Here is a 17,592-nt window from a genome sequence, read left to right as displayed (position 1 = left end):
TTCATTTGCCCCTGAGACACCACCCCCTCAACGCCCCAACACACAAAGGGATTATCTCCGGGTAAATTATCCCCAATATCGATCAGATTGCGGCTCCAGCCAATCGGCGCAGACCACGACTCCACCCGCGATCTCGATCTGTGTCAATGCACCAATCACGGTCTCCGGGGAATAACCCGGCGGGAGAACCGGCGGCGTGTTTTGGGGATGGCCGGTGGCAGTCAGCAGCCACCCTGACCAGCTTCTGGCCCGGCAGCTTCGACGATTCGATTTCTCCCTCGGCTCGACGCCTACTCAATCTCTTCTCCCCGGCCTAGTCTCGCCTAGCGAGTTTAGCTCTGCGTTCTGGCCAATCTCTCTGATTGTGTCGGGAGTAAGCAACAACCCCCATTGGACACCACGCAATCGAGCCAGGATCGCGCGGAAGACGGTTCCTGGATGGGTTGCTATCGGCCCAAATGTGACTGGTCTGGTTTGCGTGGTCAGATGCAGGGGTGGCCTTGTTTTCGGAGATGTCATTTTATTTGCTGTGCGCTTCGGGAAGGCTGTCAATGCACTCACTGCATCTGGCCCCGTCAACTGTATGGTGGAGTGTAGATCTGTGATCTGTCATGTTGTATGCTGGTCCCTGCGGTCATCACCCAGGCTGCATGAGCCGTTGTTCGGAGTGAAGGTGTGGAATCAATCTTGCAGACTGACTCGTTCAATCCGTGTCAATTAATTCTGACGGCCGGCGTGGCGAATGCAAACAATCCCCGCGGAGAGTCCAATCGCACGCTAAGAGCGTTGGAGGCAAACCCATACTCCCCACCCCACCTCGCCGACCAGGGTTGATACCACTAATCGTTTGCTACGGCCTCAAGTGCTTACTCCCAACCCTGTCATGTAGTCTATCACATGGGCCCAATTGGCAAAAGGCCACGTTCCCCCCTGAAGGGGGGCAGAGGCAGTGTAACCTTGTCCGGTGCACCAGACAAAAACATACATAACGGCGCACCTGCCCCTGCACCGCCGTTGGAAGAAGGTCCATACTTCCAAACCTTAGCTCTCACAGATCTTCACAATGGGCGACGCAGAGGCACTTCCCGATTATGTTCTTGATCCCAACGCCGTCCTGAAGGACAAGGACGCTGCTTGGAGATATGGCGCTCCCCCGGACTATTCCAACACCCGTGCTGTGTACGAGCGGAGTATGTTGCCCACCCATCCATCCTCCAGTCCCAAGTTCCCTTGAGGGCGAATTCGCTGACATCTCTGACTCTTCGCTCGCAGCCAAGAAACAATCCCACGAGCCCGGCAGTCTGCCCAACCTGGTCGAGAACCTCGTCAAGAACTGGGAAATCGAGGCCTCCTTTAAGACCTCGCTGGCGGACTGGCGCACGATCGACCACGAAAAGTACCACGTCACGCTCAACGGCGGTCCCCCACTGTCCGGCGAGTACATGCTCAAGGTGGGGACCTACAACGCCCTACTCACCCCGAGCGCGTACTACGACCCGGCCCACAACGACTTCGAGATGAGCCACAAGAGCTTCAAGCGCATGATGCCCACCTTCGCCTGGGAGGTGACCGAGGTGTACAGCGGCCCGCCCACTGTGGTCTTCAAATGGAGACACTGGGGCGAGATGGCCCGCGACTATGTCGGGTTCAACGAGTGAGTCAGCCTCTGCAAATCTTACCTGGAAAGTGGCTAACATGGGCGGATTTTAGCAAGGGAGGGAAGGTCCGGATTGAGGCGCACGGCGGCCCGATCGACATCCAGGGGATCATCGTGGCCAAGGTCAACAAGGCCCTCCAGTTAGAGCAGATTAACGTTTGGTTCGACCCGCTCGACATGTTCCGCCAGATCTCCCGCGGTCGCGAGCAGATCAAGGCGGATGATGCGGAGGTACCCTCTGGTTGCCCCTTCACTGGCGCTGCCAACAAGGAGTAGAAGTTTTGATGTCTGATCTCGTGTCGTGTATTGTACTGTTTAGATACCTTGCCTTGTTCCAAAATGATGTAATGATTGGTTCGATCTACGACGTCATCTGCGTAGAACAATGTAGAAGCGGAAAATTGCACCGAGACTCGGGTTAGTCACGTATGCCAATTGTACTGTGCCTGAATCAACTATTCATCCGGCGGTGACAGCGTCTGGTCCGAAGCAGGAATAAGTCGCGCACGAAGATCGGGAGGAGAAGGGAAGACAGTGTCAAAAGGCCACATAGGACGACGAATGCGGCGGTGTCCCAAACGGACGAGATCTTGATCGACACCCCCTGGAGTCAGCGCCAGCATCCAGTCGGCAGCCATCTCAAATAACTCTGGCTCCAAGTATCCGATTTTGACAATCACCAGATCGGCCTTCCGAGGGGTCAGCTGCAGATCAGTAAAATCCCGTTCATGATGATAGGGCTTGCGGAGCTGCGTCAGGATGGCAAACACCGAGCCTACCTGCAGCACCGCCTCGACCCGGGCATCCTTGTCACCATGCTTGATCGCATGCACGCGCCCGGTCAAGGTGATCGGCCCTGCATGGACGGCATCCACCTCCGCCCCCGCCGTGACCGTCACCGTGGCACCCACCCCTGCATCCACCATGGCCCGCACGGCCTGCGGCCCCGGCAAGCTGGCATAGATCACCACCGGTCCATTGGGCCCCTGGAACTCTGGTCGCTCCAACAATCGAGCCAGCCCCCAGGTGACATCACCCGACCCACCAGCGGTAGGGTTGTCGCCGGAGTCCGAGATAAAGAACGGCCGCGCCTCGGGCGCAGACGCCAGCGCCACATCGATGCACTCGGCAAACGACCCCGTGGGCCCGACGAAGTGGAACTCCGCATGTGCATCCCAGAACGCCTCGGCCAGCCGCTGCGCCCCCGCCACCACCGCCCCCTCCTCCCACCCCGTCACGACGACCGCCGCGCGGTTGCGCGGCTCGTCCGCCCACGCGTAGCCCACCCAGATCGCCGCGTCGATCACCCCGTCCCCCGCCTCGACCTCAGGCACAAGCGCATACAACCCTTTGGCCGGCTCCACTCGGGTGGAAGTCTGCTCCCCCGGCAGCAAGATGGGCAGGGGGATCCATGCTTTGAGCGGGCGCGGGCGCACGGTCGCACCGGGTGGGCAATCCCGACGAAGCAGCAGATCCACCAAGTTCCGACACGCGCGTTCCTTTGTCTCCGTCTCATCCTCGTGCGGTGCCATGCGATAACAGGTGATCAGATCGGTCTGGTGGACCAGATTGCGCGACACGTTTCCGTGGAGATCCATCGACGCGGAGACGACGCACTGCGGCCCGACGACCCTGCGGATCCGACCGAGGAGCTCGAACTCTGCGTCGTCTAGTCCCTCCACTACCATAGCACCGTGGATGTCAAACCATAGTCCGTCGATCGGTGTCGAGGCTGCAATTTGGGTGAGTCGGGAGACGATCTCGGTTGCTAGGGCTTCGAAGTCGGCGCGGACGACGACTCCCCCGGGCAGTGCGTGGCCGATCAATGCGCCATGCCAGGATGCTGCGTCGCCGAGGGGAGAGTTGGGGCGCAGGAAAGGGTATTCGTCGAGGATTTCGTGGCCGCGGCGTGGGTGGAAGGCGGCCGCGTGGGTGCGTGCGGGGGTGAAGGCGGAGGTTTCGCAGGCCAAGCCGGCAATGGCGATGACGGGGCGAGAGGCCATGGGACTGTGGATGAGGATGAACGAGGGATACAATTGTAGAGAGTGACACAGTGAATATAGGTGGTGCAAGTGGAAGAAAGACTGTGAGTGTGGATGGTGAAGGAGGAGATGAGTGAGTGAGGGGAAGCAATTGGAGAAAGAGGGGTCAGTCACATGTCCGTCACATGTCCGTCACATGATAGCCATCTACACAGTAAGAAATATCCGATGCCAGTGAACAAACGCGCTTCCATTTGCTACGACTGTAGGTAGCACCGACAACAAGAAGTAAGTTATCCAAGCTTCAAGTTCTGGTGCAAAGGACCACTAGGCACTTTTGGCCTTTTGGGCAACCAACTCTATCGGTCTCCAAGCAAGCCCATGGTCAACATCACGCTGTTCAAACAGCTCACTCGCCACCGTATCCAGATCGGCTGATTTTTCCTTGCTATTCGCATATTTCGACCGCATGACGCTCATCACGACAACAAGATAATTTGCATAGTATAAACCGCGCACAGTGTTGTCCCACAGGCCAAGATCACCTTGCAGTATGTCAAAACCCTTGTCCCTGAAGATGTCAGGCAAGTGGCCCACCCAGCTGGCACTCCGTATTAGCTTGATAGCTAGCTTGAGTCTTGCAGAGAAAGTACATACCTTGGATCGATTCTCTCACTCTCCAGCTGTCTGCCATAGAGGTCCTCCAAGCGCTGCATGGGACTGGATGTCACCAAGCTGGTATCTCGTCCGATCTCCTCCCACTGGATGTAGCCGCCCGGCTCTAGCAACTCGATCAGCCCAGACCTGATGCATAAGAAGATCAACTCACTTAGCATAGCCGTAGCAACCTCAATCAACTTATCCGGGCAGTTGTCTCGAATCACGCAGATCCACAGCCGCAAATGCACGACGTCGAATGCACTCCGGTACTCCTCCGGTAGATCGGATAGTGCATCCAACTTGCCCAGCTTGACATTCCTCGGGAGTGTGGCTGAGGGCGGGTACGAGAGATCCGAGATATCGTAGCCACAGATCTCAGCCTTATCCAGCTCGTAACTGAGGTCTATACACCAAATGCTACCACCTCAAGCCAGTTAGATACATCTGGAATGGCTCTGAGGGGTAGAGGGTCAACGTGCCCTGTTCCAGTCCCGAGGTCGGCAATGCGCATCCCCGGTCGCCGAGGGATCAGCGGACTCAGGATGTGTCCTGTCTGGAGTCTCCACAGGAGCTGTTGGTCATTTAGCCTGGCACACAGCCATCAGCGGGGAGAGTTTCGCAGCGAAAATCTTCGAGTTGAAATATCACCTGACTGCTTCTGGGATATCGCGACCGAGAATATACTCGTCCAAGAACGAACCAGCGCCCATACCTGCAAAGAATTGTCAGGAAGGGAAGATCAAAGGTATTTTTGGTGCTTGGAAAGCAAGGTTATCTCACCATCAGGAAGACTCTATATCTGCAAGGCTGCAGAGTGTGTCTTGGTAAGATAGCTGGTAAGAGCTTGATTCTGCCCTGTTTTGGTTCCGAACCATCCGGCCATGACCATTTGATTTGACCCCAAAACAGGCATTTGGCCACTTTCTGGTCTGGGAATTCATGTCCAAGGGAGCAAGAAGGTCCTGCTCTAATTTGTGAGCTGACATGACTATGGTAGTTCTACCTAAAATAAGCTGGTTAATTCGTATCTGCTCTGACAAGTGGTGCATGGTTTTCCATGATATCAGGACAATTGTCTCTTTCTTATAATAGTAATTGCTCTGAAATCTGTACCTGCGGCTTTGTTAAATCTTCATAAAAGAGCTAAACCTCAATGAATACACTAATACATCTTTGAATACAAGACCACACAGCACTAATGCTCCCTCCAAACCTCAAACCTTACTCACTCACCCCAGTAACCCCATTTCCACATCCATCCACAACCACATTCCACTCAAATACACCAGACCTTCCTCCCATATCACCCCCATCACTCACAAACTGACACCGCCGAAACGTCCGCCAAAGTGTGACCAAGAAATTCTCCTCCCGCAACTCGAGATACTCCGCCCCCAGCAGCGGCTTGATGGCCAGGGTGGCCTCCTCGGATCGGTAGAACGGGATGCGGGGAAACAGGTGGTGAATGACATGGTGGTCGATGATGTGATGAAAGAAATGCCGGCCGATGAAGCCGAAGCTGCGGTCGACGGTGCCCAGCGCCCCCCGCGTGAAGGACCAGGTCTCGGAGGAATAGTGCGCGATCTGCGGGTGGGTGTGGTGGAGGTAGGTTATTGCCACTGCCGCTTGTTAGCACAGTGCATGTCTTGGGGATAGGACGAATGGGCTGACCTATCCAGTGATGGACCCAGAAATAGGGTAGAAAGTACAGGAGCATTACTCGGGAGGGCCCGAGGATGGAGCCTAAATGCACCAGACCCGAGATGGTGAGGGCGAGGCCGAGGTCGGAGAGTAGCACAAATGGTCGCTGCTTGGGATGAAACAGTAGGCTGTCAGGGGAGAGATGTGAGAGGAGGAGGGGAGTGCGAGTCTGGGTCTTCGGACGGGCAATCGCTGCTTTCGCCCCGGTGGCGTAGAAAAGAAGGTAGGCCTGCCACCCCAGCAGCTGGTGAGCTGCAAATCTCAGCAGGGTACTAAAGGGGGTGTCTTCGACAAGATCCTCCAGGGCATCCATCCACCTGCGGCGTTTGGCTGCATATTCTGCTTGAGTCGGTGGAACGAACGCAGTGTCTTTCTCCATGTGTCCTGAGAACCGATGGTGGCGCGCATGCGTGATTTTCCAGGAGAAGTAGGGCACCAGCAGGCTGGAATGCAGAACCCAGCCGATGATGTCGTTCAACAGGGGATATGAGGAGAAGGCGCCGTGGCCGCATTCGTGGGCTAGGATCCATAGGCCGGTGCCCACGAAGCCTTGGAGAAGGCCATAGATAAACCATGCGAGGAACAGCAGAGAACCACTTTCCAACAACGGGATGTAGGTTGTAGCGTATGCGAGAGCCGCGGCATAGAGGATATCGCGGGTCAGGTACCCGAGAGAGGTCCAAAGGGACGGGGCGAAACATGAGTCAGGAATTGCTTCCTTCAGGCGTCTAAGGGTTGGTAAATGTTCAGTCATGGTCTGCTTCGAGGTTAGCGTCTTCTGTTATTAAATTCTGTTCTAGGAATGATGCTACCAGGCTGTGGTCAAACTCACGGATTGCTGGGGACTTGATGAATCAGACCACGAGCGAGTCGTGGCACACTTTATAATTCAAAGACCGCTCACAGTCGTGTCTGGAAGAGGTTTTCACGTGAAGATATTATATACTTTTTAGGGTTACTTCAACACAGAACCTAATTAACCATCATAAATCCCGTAGACCCTGCATGGCCTATTGATGGGATTCCAGCCGAGGAATGCGAAGAAGAGCCATGTTTAGATTGGTTGATACATAAGGTATGCTGATTCGAGGTTTGACTAGGGCACATGTGCCACCTCCTCAGAGGCTTGTCCTACCTGGTTTAGCAATCGGTTCCTGGCAGTTTTAGAGCTGCAGTGGAGAAGTGTGCATCCCATGGTCGCCTGCTGCATGATGCATCCCGGTAAATCCAAGGCCAATCATTTGCGCGACATACCTTCGACGAGTCAGGGTTCACAGGCCTGATTGATAAGGCCAACTGCGTGAAGAGGGAACACGCATCCGTTTAGAATGTCAAATCGAGTGAGATCATAAGTGCATGAGAGTCTTAATTTGGTAGGTGATAGTCTTGCAAGATCTGTGGCGTCAGGAAGGTGGCTTTATCACACTACAATGACTCAGCCATCGGGCATGCATAACTCTAGTATACCGAATAATGGTGAAGAGAGACGGCTAAATCCTGCATGATCGACGCAAGGGATGTATGATCTGCGGAGAAATTCCAGCTCTTTTTAACTGCATACGAGTCATGCGCTATGAAATAGGCACCACCAGCAATTGTTACGTCATTTCTTCACCATCAGAATGCTCTTGAAGTTAAAATGTTCAGCTATCTCTGCAAGTTCATCTAGACAGTCTTGGTCATGGTTCAAGGTACTGTCATCATGGGACAACAGGCTCTCCATCTCGTGGACGTATCCGATCGCGACATGCTGTGGCGAGTTTGTTTTCATCTGAGTCAAAGATAGAAAAATAGAGATGCTAGATCCACGTCATGCATATCTTCTGGCGATCAAAGCATGATGCAACAGAACACAGACACCGACGTGGCTGATAACTCACAAACCATAAGAAGACAAGGCAGACCACACCCGCACTACTGGATCACCACATTGTCCTGCAACTTATTCGCATCAGAACCACAACCACCAGCCTTATTAAGATGCGATCCATCTCCAACCCCCTACCCTTGCAACTCAAACTCCCCGATGACCCCGAGACACTCGCCCTCCTCAACCGCATCGTAGTCTACACCGCCGTGATCCTCTACCACACCATCTGGAACGCGCCAGCCTACCACATTAAATTCGCCACGAACACCTCCTGCCTGTCCTTGCACATCGCCACCGGCCTCCTAGAGTACTTCCGCTACTGGCTCGCCAAAGCGCAGACCCCACATTCGCAAACGATCCTCCCGGACGCGCTCGACGTGCTGAGCAGCCTGATCTGGTCGGGGACGAGCTTCGTGCTGGTGCGCACGCTCCGCCGCGGCGATCCCCGCACGACCCGCCCGCCCTACCAAGCCGCCGCATGCCTACGGCCTCTGGCTACCATAGCGGCATATGCATTCCGCATCCCGAGTCTGCATACACTCAGCATATACGCTTTGGAAGGGTTCATTTGGACGCGGCTGGCGATCTTCTACTTTTCCCGTACGCCGTACCTGCGCCGTACAGCTAAGGACAGCACGGTGTATGCGATCTCGGTGCCATTGGCGGCGGTGTTTAGTGTGCATCAGAGTCAGGTGCCGGGCGCGTCGTTGGGGTTTGTGCTGGCAATGGCGTATATCAGGCAGTTGAATGAGTGGGTGACGCTGCGGTCCAGATGCTCGAGAGAGTAAGTTTGCTCACCTTGCCTTTAGTATATTCTTGGGTATGATTCTGACTTTGGATCCAGTCCGCAGACGAGGGATGAAGTGTCGACCTGGGAAAGGTTTTTGGTGGTCGGGTTACGAACGTTGGGGTTCGTGGAGCTGGATGAATTACGCGCTGTTTCGGAAGAAGAAGCGTTGGAGAAGAAGTTGAATGACGAGTATGTTTCCAAGGTCCATAGCTGAGGAAGTTTAAGGAGCGTCGTAGGAACGGTTCTTAGGGTTCTTACCTTTTCTGAGATATTGTATATGGTTAAGCATAGTTTTGTGATTGACTGACTGAAAATAAGTTGCGATTGCAAGTGTCGTTAAATTACCGAATTCGTGTACTAGAGTAAGGAACTGTCTACTGCATACGATGGACCATCACTTAGAGGATAGCAAAGAGTGCGCCTCCGGCTTTGTGTAGAGGAAAGCGAGGACGCGCTCTGTGCATCCATCGTCCGACTTGGTCGGGTCCCGGGGGTCCTTGAAGTGGTTCTCCACGAAGCCGCGGAAGGGGTCGGACAAGTCGCGCCACTGCAACACGACCTGGAGCTGGGGGTTAATCCTGCGCGGCAAAGTCACGCGGTGGAAGATGGCGGCGCAGATTTCCGCGAGCCCGTCGTCCCGCTTCTGCCGGTGCACGCACATCTGGCAGATGGTGGTTTCTAGGAGGCGGTGCGGAGTGGGGATCTTGATGGGATAGTGCTCGGGCGAGTGGCGCCGAAACGCCGACAGCCGCAGATCATCGGACAGCATGTAGTAGTCCGACAGCACGCCCAGTCCCTCGGGGGGCACATTATCTCCCAGGGCCGGACGGGGTGCGGTCGTGGGGTTGCCGCGGGGCGGCTCGGGGAAGAACCAGAGCACATCCGAGTGATGGTAGAAATTCACAACGAAACCCCAGAGGAACGGCTGGCGCTGACAGTAGCCATGCTCACCCCTCGCGAGGAGAGGCGGGAGCATGTGGAAATGCCAGGCGGGTGCGATGGCGGGCACATCCTCTTTGAAGATGGGCTTGTAACCCCTGCGGGCGTCGCAGTCGCCGTGGCACTCCAGATTCCCGAGGGGCTGCAACGCATGTTTGGCGTGCTCCATCCATCCGGCGGGGATGGAGAACCCTGTAAATAAGCCTAGCTTGTGCTGTAGGCCGTAGAGCTCAAGCACCGACTCTCCGACTAGACAGTAGGGGATGGCACTATTGTCGAGGATCCGGGCCACGTATTCCATGGCGTAATCCTTCAGCATATTGCTCTCCATGATTGCTACTGTTGTTACTTCGGGATCTTCAAGTTAGGGTTGGTGATATGAGGGCGATGATGATGATGTCTAGATATGAATACTACGAGTATTATATAGGCACCAAATGTCTTCTTTCTTAGAGGTATTCTTCCTCGAAATGAGTATTCTCTTTGAACCACGACCAAAAGAGTGAAGATTGTGAAGAAAGAGATGATGAGGGCTTACATGAGAATACCGCGGAGGGATCCGGCATTTTTGTTTTCTGTCTCGTCTCCGAACAGGGATTTGACTAGGTAACTCTCAGACTAAAAGCTGACGTGGCAGGATAGCCAGTTAATGATTTCCCTGCTAGTGCTGTAGCTTTAGTGTCGTTGAACCCGCCATTAGGGCTATCGCACCACGACAACGGCCCACTTTCCCCCCTCCAAGTGGCTTCACCCCGGTTCAAAGGCTGGGGTTTAAAAGCTTAGGAAGGCGCCTCAGTCCGACTGGGTTTGGATAATCTTCACCTTGCCGCAGGCCGCATCTGACGGAGTCACCATGACCGCAACTGAGGACCCCCAAGCCAAGCCCGCCTGGTTCGAAACCAAGGTCACATCCATCAACCCCACTGCGCAACACTTACTCGAGACCTACAGCAATCTCAAACCAGACGAAGTAATCCCCCATGTATTAGCAGTGGTAAGCTCTCCCTGCCCCCAAGCCAAAGAACGAGAAACAACCGCACGACTAACCCACCACAGCGCGATGAAGCCTTCAAAGTCTGCCAATACCCCTGCATCGGCCAGATGCGCTTCCTCTCCTTCAACCTCGCCACACTCCCCTTCTATCCCCGGGTAATGGACCACCTCCGCGCGAACCCCGACGCCGGATTCCTGGACGTGGGCTGCTGCGTCGGCCAAGAGATCCGCTTCCTCGCCAACGAGGGCATCCCCGGCGGTCAGCTTTATGGCTGCGACCTCGAGCAGATCTTCATCGACCTGGGTTACCGACTCTTTCGCGATGCCGACCGTCTGGATGCGACGTTTATCACTGGCGATCTCACCGCGGATGATGATGAGGAGTTTACGCGGGGAAGGCTCGCGCAGACGGTGAACGGGAAGCTCGAGGTTGTCCTAACTAATTCGGTCCTTCATCTGTGGGACTATGAGACCCAGGTCAAGGTAGCTGCGCGACTTGTCAGGCTGTGTAAGGAGAAACCGGGGGTGATGATTGCCGGGCGGCAGATGGGGACGCGATTGGCAGGACACTACGCATTGAAAGGGTTCAAGGATGACCCAATGCACTACCGACACAATGTGGAGTCGATCAAAGGATTCTGGTATGATGTCGGGCAAGTCACTGGGACGCGATGGCGGGTGGAGGCGGAGTTGTACTGGGGCGAGGAGTGGGAGAAGACGCGGAACGTGTCGTTTACAGATGAGAATGTGCGGATGCTTTGGTTCTGCGCGGTGAGGGAGTAACTTGAGGAAGTTAGTGCACTAGACGTGGTTTGAGATGCCGCATTTCCATTGAATGAATTTTTAGAAATGTTGAAGCATCAGCTTCTAGGAGTACGAGGCAATTGTCGCTCTTAGTGCACCGGTGACGGCTAATCAACACCAGGATGTTCGTCGGGCTAGCAGCGGATATCTCCGGCAACGGAGCATTGAAAGACTGGCGCTATATTAGCTAGCCTCCCTCCTATCTGCCTCTGACCACTAAAGTCAAGACAATAGTAATGAACTAGTTATTGTATGTGTATTGCTTGACTCACTGATAAGCGCAATGACTCAATCTCGGCTGCATGTACGGAGTACCGCCCTTTGCATTTACCTTCGCAAGACAAGACCCTTTTTTAAAACACTTACAACCCTCACCCACCCCAAGTATATCACAAAGTCATAATCTCAACAAACCACGTAAACCTAGAAATATGGAAGCATACTCTAATTCAAAAACCAATATCTCAGCTAAAACCATGCCAAGCCCCACCCCCACCTCTCCAATTCTCACCTCGACCCCGCGCCTGCACATCTCCCTCCTCTCCCCCACCCCAACGCACAGCACCTTTCTCCACCACCTCTGGACGAGCCCAGACTTCACCACCTCCTGCGGCCCCTCGCCCTTCAAAACCCCCGACGACGCCACAGCCTTCCTCATCAACCGCCTGCAAAGCATCTACACCACCTCCAACCACCAGCGCGGGATCTTCCTCCTCTCCCGCCGACCGCACCCCACCGCCCCGCTCGCCGAAAGCGTCCCCATAGGCACCATCTCCCTGATGCAAGGCACCCCGCCCGACGGATACAGTGTCCCCGACATCGGGTTCAGCGTGCTGCCCGAGGAGAGCGGGAGGGGGTATGCGACCGAAGCCGGGCGGGCGGTGGTGGAGTATGCCTGCACGGAATTGGGGGTGGATGGGGTGTTTGGGTTCTGTGATGTGAATAACGCCCGGAGTCGGCGGGTGTTGGAGAAGATCGGGTTGGAGTTTCGGGGGGAGAGAGCGTTGAAGGTGTTTGGTGGGAAGAGGAGTGCTGTTTATGCTTTGCCGGGGATGGCCAAGGATTTGGGGGTTTATGGGGTGGAGGGCTGAGTTAATCTATTTCCTTTCCGGAGAGGGGGGTTTGAGGAATTGTGGTGTGGTTTTGAGGCTGCTTTAAGATGCGGTATTCGAGACGGATGAAGAAAAATGCGAATAGTATTGTATGCTAGTTTATGCACAACGGTACTGATATTAGTCATAGTAAGCAGCTCATCAATGCACAACCAGCACCGCGACCCCCCACGCCGGCATCTGTATTGTATAGCAGCTGTCTTTGCTACCCGTCACATTCTGTATCACGGGTTGGATAGTGGAATTATGCGGGACATTGACTCCATCCCGTGGACCGGATAGCAGCTCCATATGTCCAGCTGTCGTGTTCGGGATGGTGACCCGAACAGTGCGGTGGTCGTTACCGTAGTTGGTCATCTTCATAATGTACGTCCCGTTGGTCCGCGAGGCAACCCAGTACAAGGGGCCGAAGCTGGCCGTCGAATTCACCGGCAGGATGGTCTGCCCCTGGTGGTTGGAAAACATCTTCTGGACCCAGTAGGATGTGGACAGGGTAAGGGAGCCTGGGTTCGAGTCGAACCCGATCAGCGTCGGCTGCGAGGATGTATTAGCAAGAGTGACAAAGCCTGAGCACCGGGAGAATGGTACATACCGACCACTGGGTGTACGGAAAGTTCTGCAGCAAGGGTGCATAAGATGCCATCTTGATGACATCGCTGTTCCGCTCCAGTCCGATCATGTGCACCGCTTCGCTGCAGCTGCATTGCATGAACGTCCAGTAGAACCCGTCGGGAGAGCTTGTATTGCGACAGCCGTACTCGCCGATCATCACCGGGCGAGAGCGGGACTGGTGGTCCCACTCGTGGAACATGGCGACCAGCTGGTCTGGACTGCGGTAGTAGTGGAAGTCGTACATAATCCCAGGAGGTGGATCGGAGGGAAGACACTGCGGATCGCTGGCGGAGGCGATCAGCGTGATATTGGGGTAGTTCTGGTGGATAGCGTCATAGATCTGCATGAAGCGGCGGGGATACGTTGCGCAGCCCCCGGTGAAGTCGTCCTCGTTCCCGATCTCGATGAACTGGATTGACCAGGGCTGCACGCGTCCGTTCTTGGCGCGGAGACTTCCGTAGGTGGTGTTGGGGGCGCCGAGAAGGTACTACTCGATCAGCTTTGGGATTGATGCGACCAGAGCGACTGACTCACCTCAAGCTCATGAAGAATATCCTGAATGTAGGGTTCGAGCTCCTTGCCTGACAGGATGTCGCCGTAGGACTTGCCGTCCCAGACCGCCAGCACGGGAGCCATGTTCATATCCTCGCACCACCATAGGTACTCATCCAGACCTGAATAACTCGTTAGACACGGTCAAAATATTCGGGCGCGTCCTACCCAGTGCGTCAGTATTGGGATAAAACCAATCACTTTGTCGCCCAGGACGCTCGACTACCGGTCCGATGGTCAAGTTCCACTGCCACCGACTCTCAACTTGCAGACCTTCCCTGCCAAGCATTAATGACAATCCGGATAGACAATTGGTCTAGGCGAGAAGATAAGTCATACAAGTTATTTCCCCCCGGAAAGCGCAAGAAAGACGGTTTCATATCTGCAATAACCTTGGCAATATCGTGACGGAGTCCATTGGACCTTGACTATGTCAGGTTTCTCCCCCTCCCGCAAAGAAAGCACACACACCTCAACTTATACGTTGGCGGAAACAATTGCGGAAGTCCGAAATTCAGCGTTCCTCCAGACACCCTAGACGCATTGAAAAGTAGCCTCCACTCATTGTTGCCGTCCGGTGCTGCTGTGGCATTGAACACCGTCCTGTATCGGGTGAAGTTGTTCTGAGTGCTGGCGACCGTGATGTTATGCGAAGCGAAGATTGTTCCACTGGACGATCCAGCTAGCTGGAGGGTGATCATTCCGGTGTAATCACCCAACATCCAGAACTCACACCAATATGTCGTATTTACCACCGGAATGCCTTTGTATCCTGTGTTGGCGAATCCGACCAGGCCTGTGGCGCCGCCAGCTGGTACGGATACCTGTAGGGAAGAGGTGATGGCACCGCTCACCGGATACAGGTAATCCTGCATGATCTCTGCTTGTCCGATGGGTTTGTAGGCAGTCAGACCGGGATCGGCCCCTTGAAAGCCGTTGTTCTGCAGCAATTGTCCGTGGAGCCCTCCGTCGCCTGTTCACATTAGCTTTGTTGCTGCGCAGCGAGGGCGGATGTACCAGAATGATCCATTTCCTAGAGAGAGCCGCTAATGTCAGTCATTACACTCATTTGTGGACAGGACTGGCATATACCTCAAACATAATCCCATACAGCAACGGGCTAGATAGGTTACCTCCAGACGTGATGACCGTCAGGTTTACCGCGGAGGTATTCCCCGGCGCAGCATTGGCCCTCGCTGCAAGGGAGGTTGTGGAGTCAGTATCGTGGGGCAGCCATGCTGTCAGCGCAGCTAAGATAGAACGTGCAAGTGCCTTCATGTTTGATCCCTTGCACCAGTGATTGACGAACTAGACGATCAACAGTGGCCGAAGAAATGCTTTTAACCATGTCTTGGTTGCACCAGGAACCGCGGGCGTCCGAATTGACTCCCGTGATGACATCATACACTCCCATATCCTCGATCTCCGGGCAGGGTTCCTGATTTCTGCTATCGATGGCTTTTAGCCAGAGAAAATGAGCCGAGAGTCACTCCTGTCACACTGGTAGATTTCCCCGGATCTCCACCGAATGACAGGTTAGAGGTCACTTGCCCGGCCATTTAGGTTCCAGTAGGCCTGTTTCGGGTACTTGTTGTGTTTCCAGAGCAGCCTTCGCCTCTTGAAATGAGGAGATGAGGCGAGATTCTATAGCATCATGATTGCAAGTGTATTTTTTGCATCGGGAAGTACTGCGGAGAAGGAGGTGAAACTGGTGTTACCTCGGAATCCTGAGTTGGTGCCTGAGGCACAAAGTTACTTAGACCTTGCCATTTCAGGAAAGGTTGACTTGCATCGCAACCTAGATTGGTTTAGTGCTGGATAATATTTCAAGTGTGAATATCACGGATCCATGATTGTAATTTATGTGCCTATGAATGATCCAGAGGACAGCAGAACAAAGTTTTGCTAGCTAGATGGAATAGGCTATGCTGCTGTAAGGCACCAATGCTTGACAAAGCCAGTTCTATATTAATTCCATCTCTTTTTGGGCAAAAGAAGTGTGTGTTAGTGAGCAGTGCAGAGCTGAACAGTAATATGTCAATGTTCAATGTAGACAGGAATAATCTGTCATATCTGATTACAGGTAGCATATAGCTATCATAGAACATGAAAACCACTAGTAAATGCTCGTAAAGGATGAAAGAGGTGATTTATGTTTGGTATTGTACAGTATACTATAAGTTGTTTTCTGGTAAAAGCTAGGGACATTTTCAGGGCAGCTATACATATAGAAGTATACAACCCTGAGCGTTGTGTTCATTTCTATTCCTACAAATCCCACCACCGTGCCAAGATAGAGAAGAGATCCAAAAGAAACAAAGAAAAAAAAAATAGAAAAACAAAAGACAAAAAGACGGAAACAGGAAAAGGCAAGAAGACAAGTTCTCTCGATCATCACATTTACAAAGAACAAATAACAAAATCAACTGTATCGTAAGCTGGCAGACTTGCGGATCCACTATAGACTAGTCATAAGCACATTATCTCATAACTCACAAAACAAGATCATAGATCCGAACATACACAAAAGGACATTAAACCATCAGAGCCACTGCAACCGCAACCACCAGCCCGGTCAACCACCCATTCCCCGCGACGACCAACCCCCTCGCCGCCCCGTTCGGCAGCGTCACGTTCTGACCGGCAAACGGATCGGTCAAGTTGGCGGCCTGCTCCCGAGTCACATTCACTATTCCGCCGTAGGCCACGATCACGTTCCCGACCGTGCGGACATACTGCCACAGGGGTGAGCACACCTGCACGGGCGTGTCGTCGGCGATCTGGTGGTCGCCGCCCGTGCAGCTAGAAACTGTCCCCGTGAAGCAGTAGCTGCGGCCGATCTCGACAGCGTACGCCGACTGGCCTGGCGCGAGGGGCGTGCGGGCCACCCCCTCATAGACTGTGGCTTGGGCGCTGAAATTGCTTGTCTGTAGTTGTTTCTTATCGACCGCCTTCTGGACTAGGGCCGTCAGGGGACCCGCGGCAAGGCCGGTGAGGTTCGTCACTGCGTAGTAGGTGCCGTATCCCCCCGTCCCCGTGATCTCGCAGGCGTTGGTGTTGTTACTCGTGGTTGTAGTGGTGTTGGGGCAGTTGAAGGCTGCGCTGACACGTTTTGGTGGATATTCGTCCCAGGAGACGGATTGGCGGTCCCAGTTGAAGACGGCGCATGTGGTCTCGTCATTGGTGTTGTTTTTCATAGTGGCTTGTGTGATGGGCTGGGCTGCTGGGCCTAGGGCAAGGGCGAAGACGAGGAGAGCGGCGGTGGATTTGAGGGTTGGCATGGTGGGTGGAAGGAATTGCTTAGAAAACAATTGGGACAGAGAGTTGGGAGCTGAAGTTAAGACTTGTGTGTGATCTTGAGTGATTTGTATTTAGAATGTAGTGGCTGCAACAGATATACAAACAATCTATATTTGTTGCTGTGGATACTGTTGGATACTAGTTGATCTCGATTCTAGGCAGCAATTTGAAGCGCCGGGGCAGGTGTCGCCAAGGAACGCTGGCTTTTTAGGATAAGACAGAGTCATCTGTGGGGTTGCTGACATCCGATGTTTTGATAGTAACTTAGGTCCTGGACATATAAGCAGACAGCTACTCGGACTGCATTGCTGAGACACGAACTTGGCCAGTAATAGATCCTCTAATCACGACAGACGAACAGTTGGTGGTGGTATCCAGAGAAAGGTCTACCACACAGGGACTTCCTGTTAATATCCATGCCTTATCTGCTACTGGAAGCGATGGCACCGATCTCAATGCTCCCGAAATTTACATTGACTGAGGTGGATATCAACTCCAACAGGGTCTCTTTTTAGGGGTCTAATCGCCAAGATGGTACCACCAGGAGCTGGCAGAGCTTGCGGGCCATGCGCAGCGCGCACCAATTGAAAGCTCAAAATCGATCACTCAGGGTAGACTAG

At 53.9% G+C, this 17,592-nt stretch overlaps 10 protein-coding genes across 10 annotated transcripts; 4 read left to right on the top strand and 6 right to left on the bottom strand.

Annotated features, from left to right (window-relative positions):
- The first annotated feature begins 791 nt into the window (after positions 1–791).
- Positions 792–2,023, top strand: BO66DRAFT_184524 (uncharacterized protein). The gene is made up of 3 exons (XM_025642404.1): positions 792–1,190; positions 1,273–1,654; positions 1,711–2,023. Exons 1-3 carry the CDS (start codon positions 1,064–1,066, stop codon positions 1,931–1,933), a joined length of 732 nt encoding a protein of 243 aa, XP_025500210.1. The 5' UTR covers positions 792–1,063; the 3' UTR covers positions 1,934–2,023.
- BO66DRAFT_460182 (M81 family metallopeptidase) lies at positions 1,886–3,926 on the bottom strand. The gene has a single exon (XM_025652286.1). It carries the CDS (start codon positions 3,658–3,660, stop codon positions 2,113–2,115), a length of 1,548 nt encoding a protein of 515 aa, XP_025500209.1. The 5' UTR covers positions 3,661–3,926; the 3' UTR covers positions 1,886–2,112.
- A 339-nt stretch (positions 3,927–4,265) lies between these two features.
- Positions 4,266–4,888, bottom strand: BO66DRAFT_331724 (class I SAM-dependent methyltransferase; the record flags this gene model as incomplete). The annotated part of the gene is made up of 3 exons (XM_025644104.1): positions 4,266–4,420; positions 4,469–4,688; positions 4,742–4,888. Coding segments are annotated over 3 exons (522 nt in total), but the record flags the coding sequence as incomplete, so codon positions are not given.
- Positions 4,889–5,512: 624 nt separating this feature from the next.
- On the bottom strand, positions 5,513–6,754 carry BO66DRAFT_460170 (oleate delta-12 desaturase; the record flags this gene model as incomplete). The annotated part of the gene is made up of 2 exons (XM_025652285.1): positions 5,513–5,918; positions 5,971–6,754. 2 exons carry the CDS (start codon positions 6,752–6,754, stop codon positions 5,521–5,523), a joined length of 1,182 nt encoding a protein of 393 aa, XP_025500207.1. The 3' UTR covers positions 5,513–5,520.
- Positions 6,755–7,742: 988 nt separating this feature from the next.
- On the top strand, positions 7,743–9,220 carry BO66DRAFT_460167 (uncharacterized protein). The gene is made up of 2 exons (XM_025652283.1): positions 7,743–8,654; positions 8,715–9,220. Exons 1-2 carry the CDS (start codon positions 7,981–7,983, stop codon positions 8,872–8,874), a joined length of 834 nt encoding a protein of 277 aa, XP_025500206.1. The 5' UTR covers positions 7,743–7,980; the 3' UTR covers positions 8,875–9,220.
- BO66DRAFT_460161 (uncharacterized protein) lies at positions 8,854–9,930 on the bottom strand (the record flags this gene model as incomplete). The annotated part of the gene is made up of 1 exon (XM_025652282.1): positions 8,854–9,930. The coding sequence occupies one exon, from the start codon at positions 9,928–9,930 to the stop codon at positions 9,055–9,057; it is 876 nt and encodes a 291-aa protein (XP_025500205.1). The 3' UTR covers positions 8,854–9,054.
- A 485-nt stretch (positions 9,931–10,415) lies between these two features.
- On the top strand, positions 10,416–11,635 carry BO66DRAFT_394708 (class I SAM-dependent methyltransferase). The gene is made up of 2 exons (XM_025648056.1): positions 10,416–10,593; positions 10,656–11,635. Exons 1-2 carry the CDS (start codon positions 10,453–10,455, stop codon positions 11,373–11,375), a joined length of 861 nt encoding a protein of 286 aa, XP_025500204.1. The 5' UTR covers positions 10,416–10,452; the 3' UTR covers positions 11,376–11,635.
- Positions 11,636–11,786: 151 nt separating this feature from the next.
- On the top strand, positions 11,787–12,660 carry BO66DRAFT_394707 (GNAT family N-acetyltransferase). Its single transcript, XM_025648055.1, has one exon. The coding sequence runs from the start codon at positions 11,873–11,875 to the stop codon at positions 12,485–12,487; it is 615 nt and encodes a 204-aa protein (XP_025500203.1). The 5' UTR covers positions 11,787–11,872; the 3' UTR covers positions 12,488–12,660.
- On the bottom strand, positions 12,622–14,950 carry BO66DRAFT_474318 (alpha-L-arabinofuranosidase; the record flags this gene model as incomplete). The annotated part of the gene is made up of 8 exons (XM_025653134.1): positions 12,622–13,042; positions 13,101–13,607; positions 13,655–13,794; positions 13,841–13,950; positions 14,012–14,095; positions 14,144–14,645; positions 14,690–14,705; positions 14,765–14,950. The coding sequence occupies 8 exons, from the start codon at positions 14,948–14,950 to the stop codon at positions 12,650–12,652; spliced, it is 1,938 nt and encodes a 645-aa protein (XP_025500202.1). The 3' UTR covers positions 12,622–12,649.
- Positions 14,951–15,826: 876 nt separating this feature from the next.
- Positions 15,827–17,141, bottom strand: BO66DRAFT_394706 (uncharacterized protein). Its single transcript, XM_025648054.1, has one exon. It carries the CDS (start codon positions 16,951–16,953, stop codon positions 16,207–16,209), a length of 747 nt encoding a protein of 248 aa, XP_025500201.1. The 5' UTR covers positions 16,954–17,141; the 3' UTR covers positions 15,827–16,206.
- Between the last annotated feature and the right edge of the window lie 451 nt (positions 17,142–17,592).

Source organism: Aspergillus aculeatinus (assembly GCF_003184765.1).
Source record: "Aspergillus aculeatinus CBS 121060 unplaced genomic scaffold BO66scaffold_51, whole genome shotgun sequence".
Taxonomy (NCBI): domain Eukaryota; kingdom Fungi; phylum Ascomycota; class Eurotiomycetes; order Eurotiales; family Aspergillaceae; genus Aspergillus; species Aspergillus aculeatinus.
Note: the sequence above shows the minus strand (reverse complement) of the source record. Positions and strands in the feature narration are given on the sequence as shown.

What these genes read in the sequence shown, in the direction of transcription:
- BO66DRAFT_184524 (XM_025642404.1), top strand. Translation starts at nt 1,064, where the DNA reads ATGGGCGACGCAGAGGCACTTCCCGATTATGTTCTTGATCCCAACGCC. An exon ending in CCGTGCTGTGTACGAGCGGA is followed by an intron (nt 1,191 to 1,272) that starts GTATGTTGCCCA and finishes CTTCGCTCGCAG; the next exon opens with CCAAGAAACAATCCCACGAG. An exon ending in GACTATGTCGGGTTCAACGA is followed by an intron (nt 1,655 to 1,710) that starts GTGAGTCAGCCT and finishes GGCGGATTTTAG; the next exon opens with CAAGGGAGGGAAGGTCCGGA.
- BO66DRAFT_460182 (XM_025652286.1), bottom strand. Translation starts at nt 3,660, where the DNA reads ATGGCCTCTCGCCCCGTCATCGCCATTGCCGGCTTGGCCTGCGAAACC.
- BO66DRAFT_460167 (XM_025652283.1), top strand. Translation starts at nt 7,981, where the DNA reads ATGCGATCCATCTCCAACCCCCTACCCTTGCAACTCAAACTCCCCGAT. An exon ending in CGGTCCAGATGCTCGAGAGA is followed by an intron (nt 8,655 to 8,714) that starts GTAAGTTTGCTC and finishes CTTTGGATCCAG; the next exon opens with TCCGCAGACGAGGGATGAAG.
- BO66DRAFT_394708 (XM_025648056.1), top strand. Translation starts at nt 10,453, where the DNA reads ATGACCGCAACTGAGGACCCCCAAGCCAAGCCCGCCTGGTTCGAAACC. An exon ending in TCCCCCATGTATTAGCAGTG is followed by an intron (nt 10,594 to 10,655) that starts GTAAGCTCTCCC and finishes AACCCACCACAG; the next exon opens with CGCGATGAAGCCTTCAAAGT.
- BO66DRAFT_394707 (XM_025648055.1), top strand. Translation starts at nt 11,873, where the DNA reads ATGCCAAGCCCCACCCCCACCTCTCCAATTCTCACCTCGACCCCGCGC.
- BO66DRAFT_394706 (XM_025648054.1), bottom strand. Translation starts at nt 16,953, where the DNA reads ATGCCAACCCTCAAATCCACCGCCGCTCTCCTCGTCTTCGCCCTTGCC.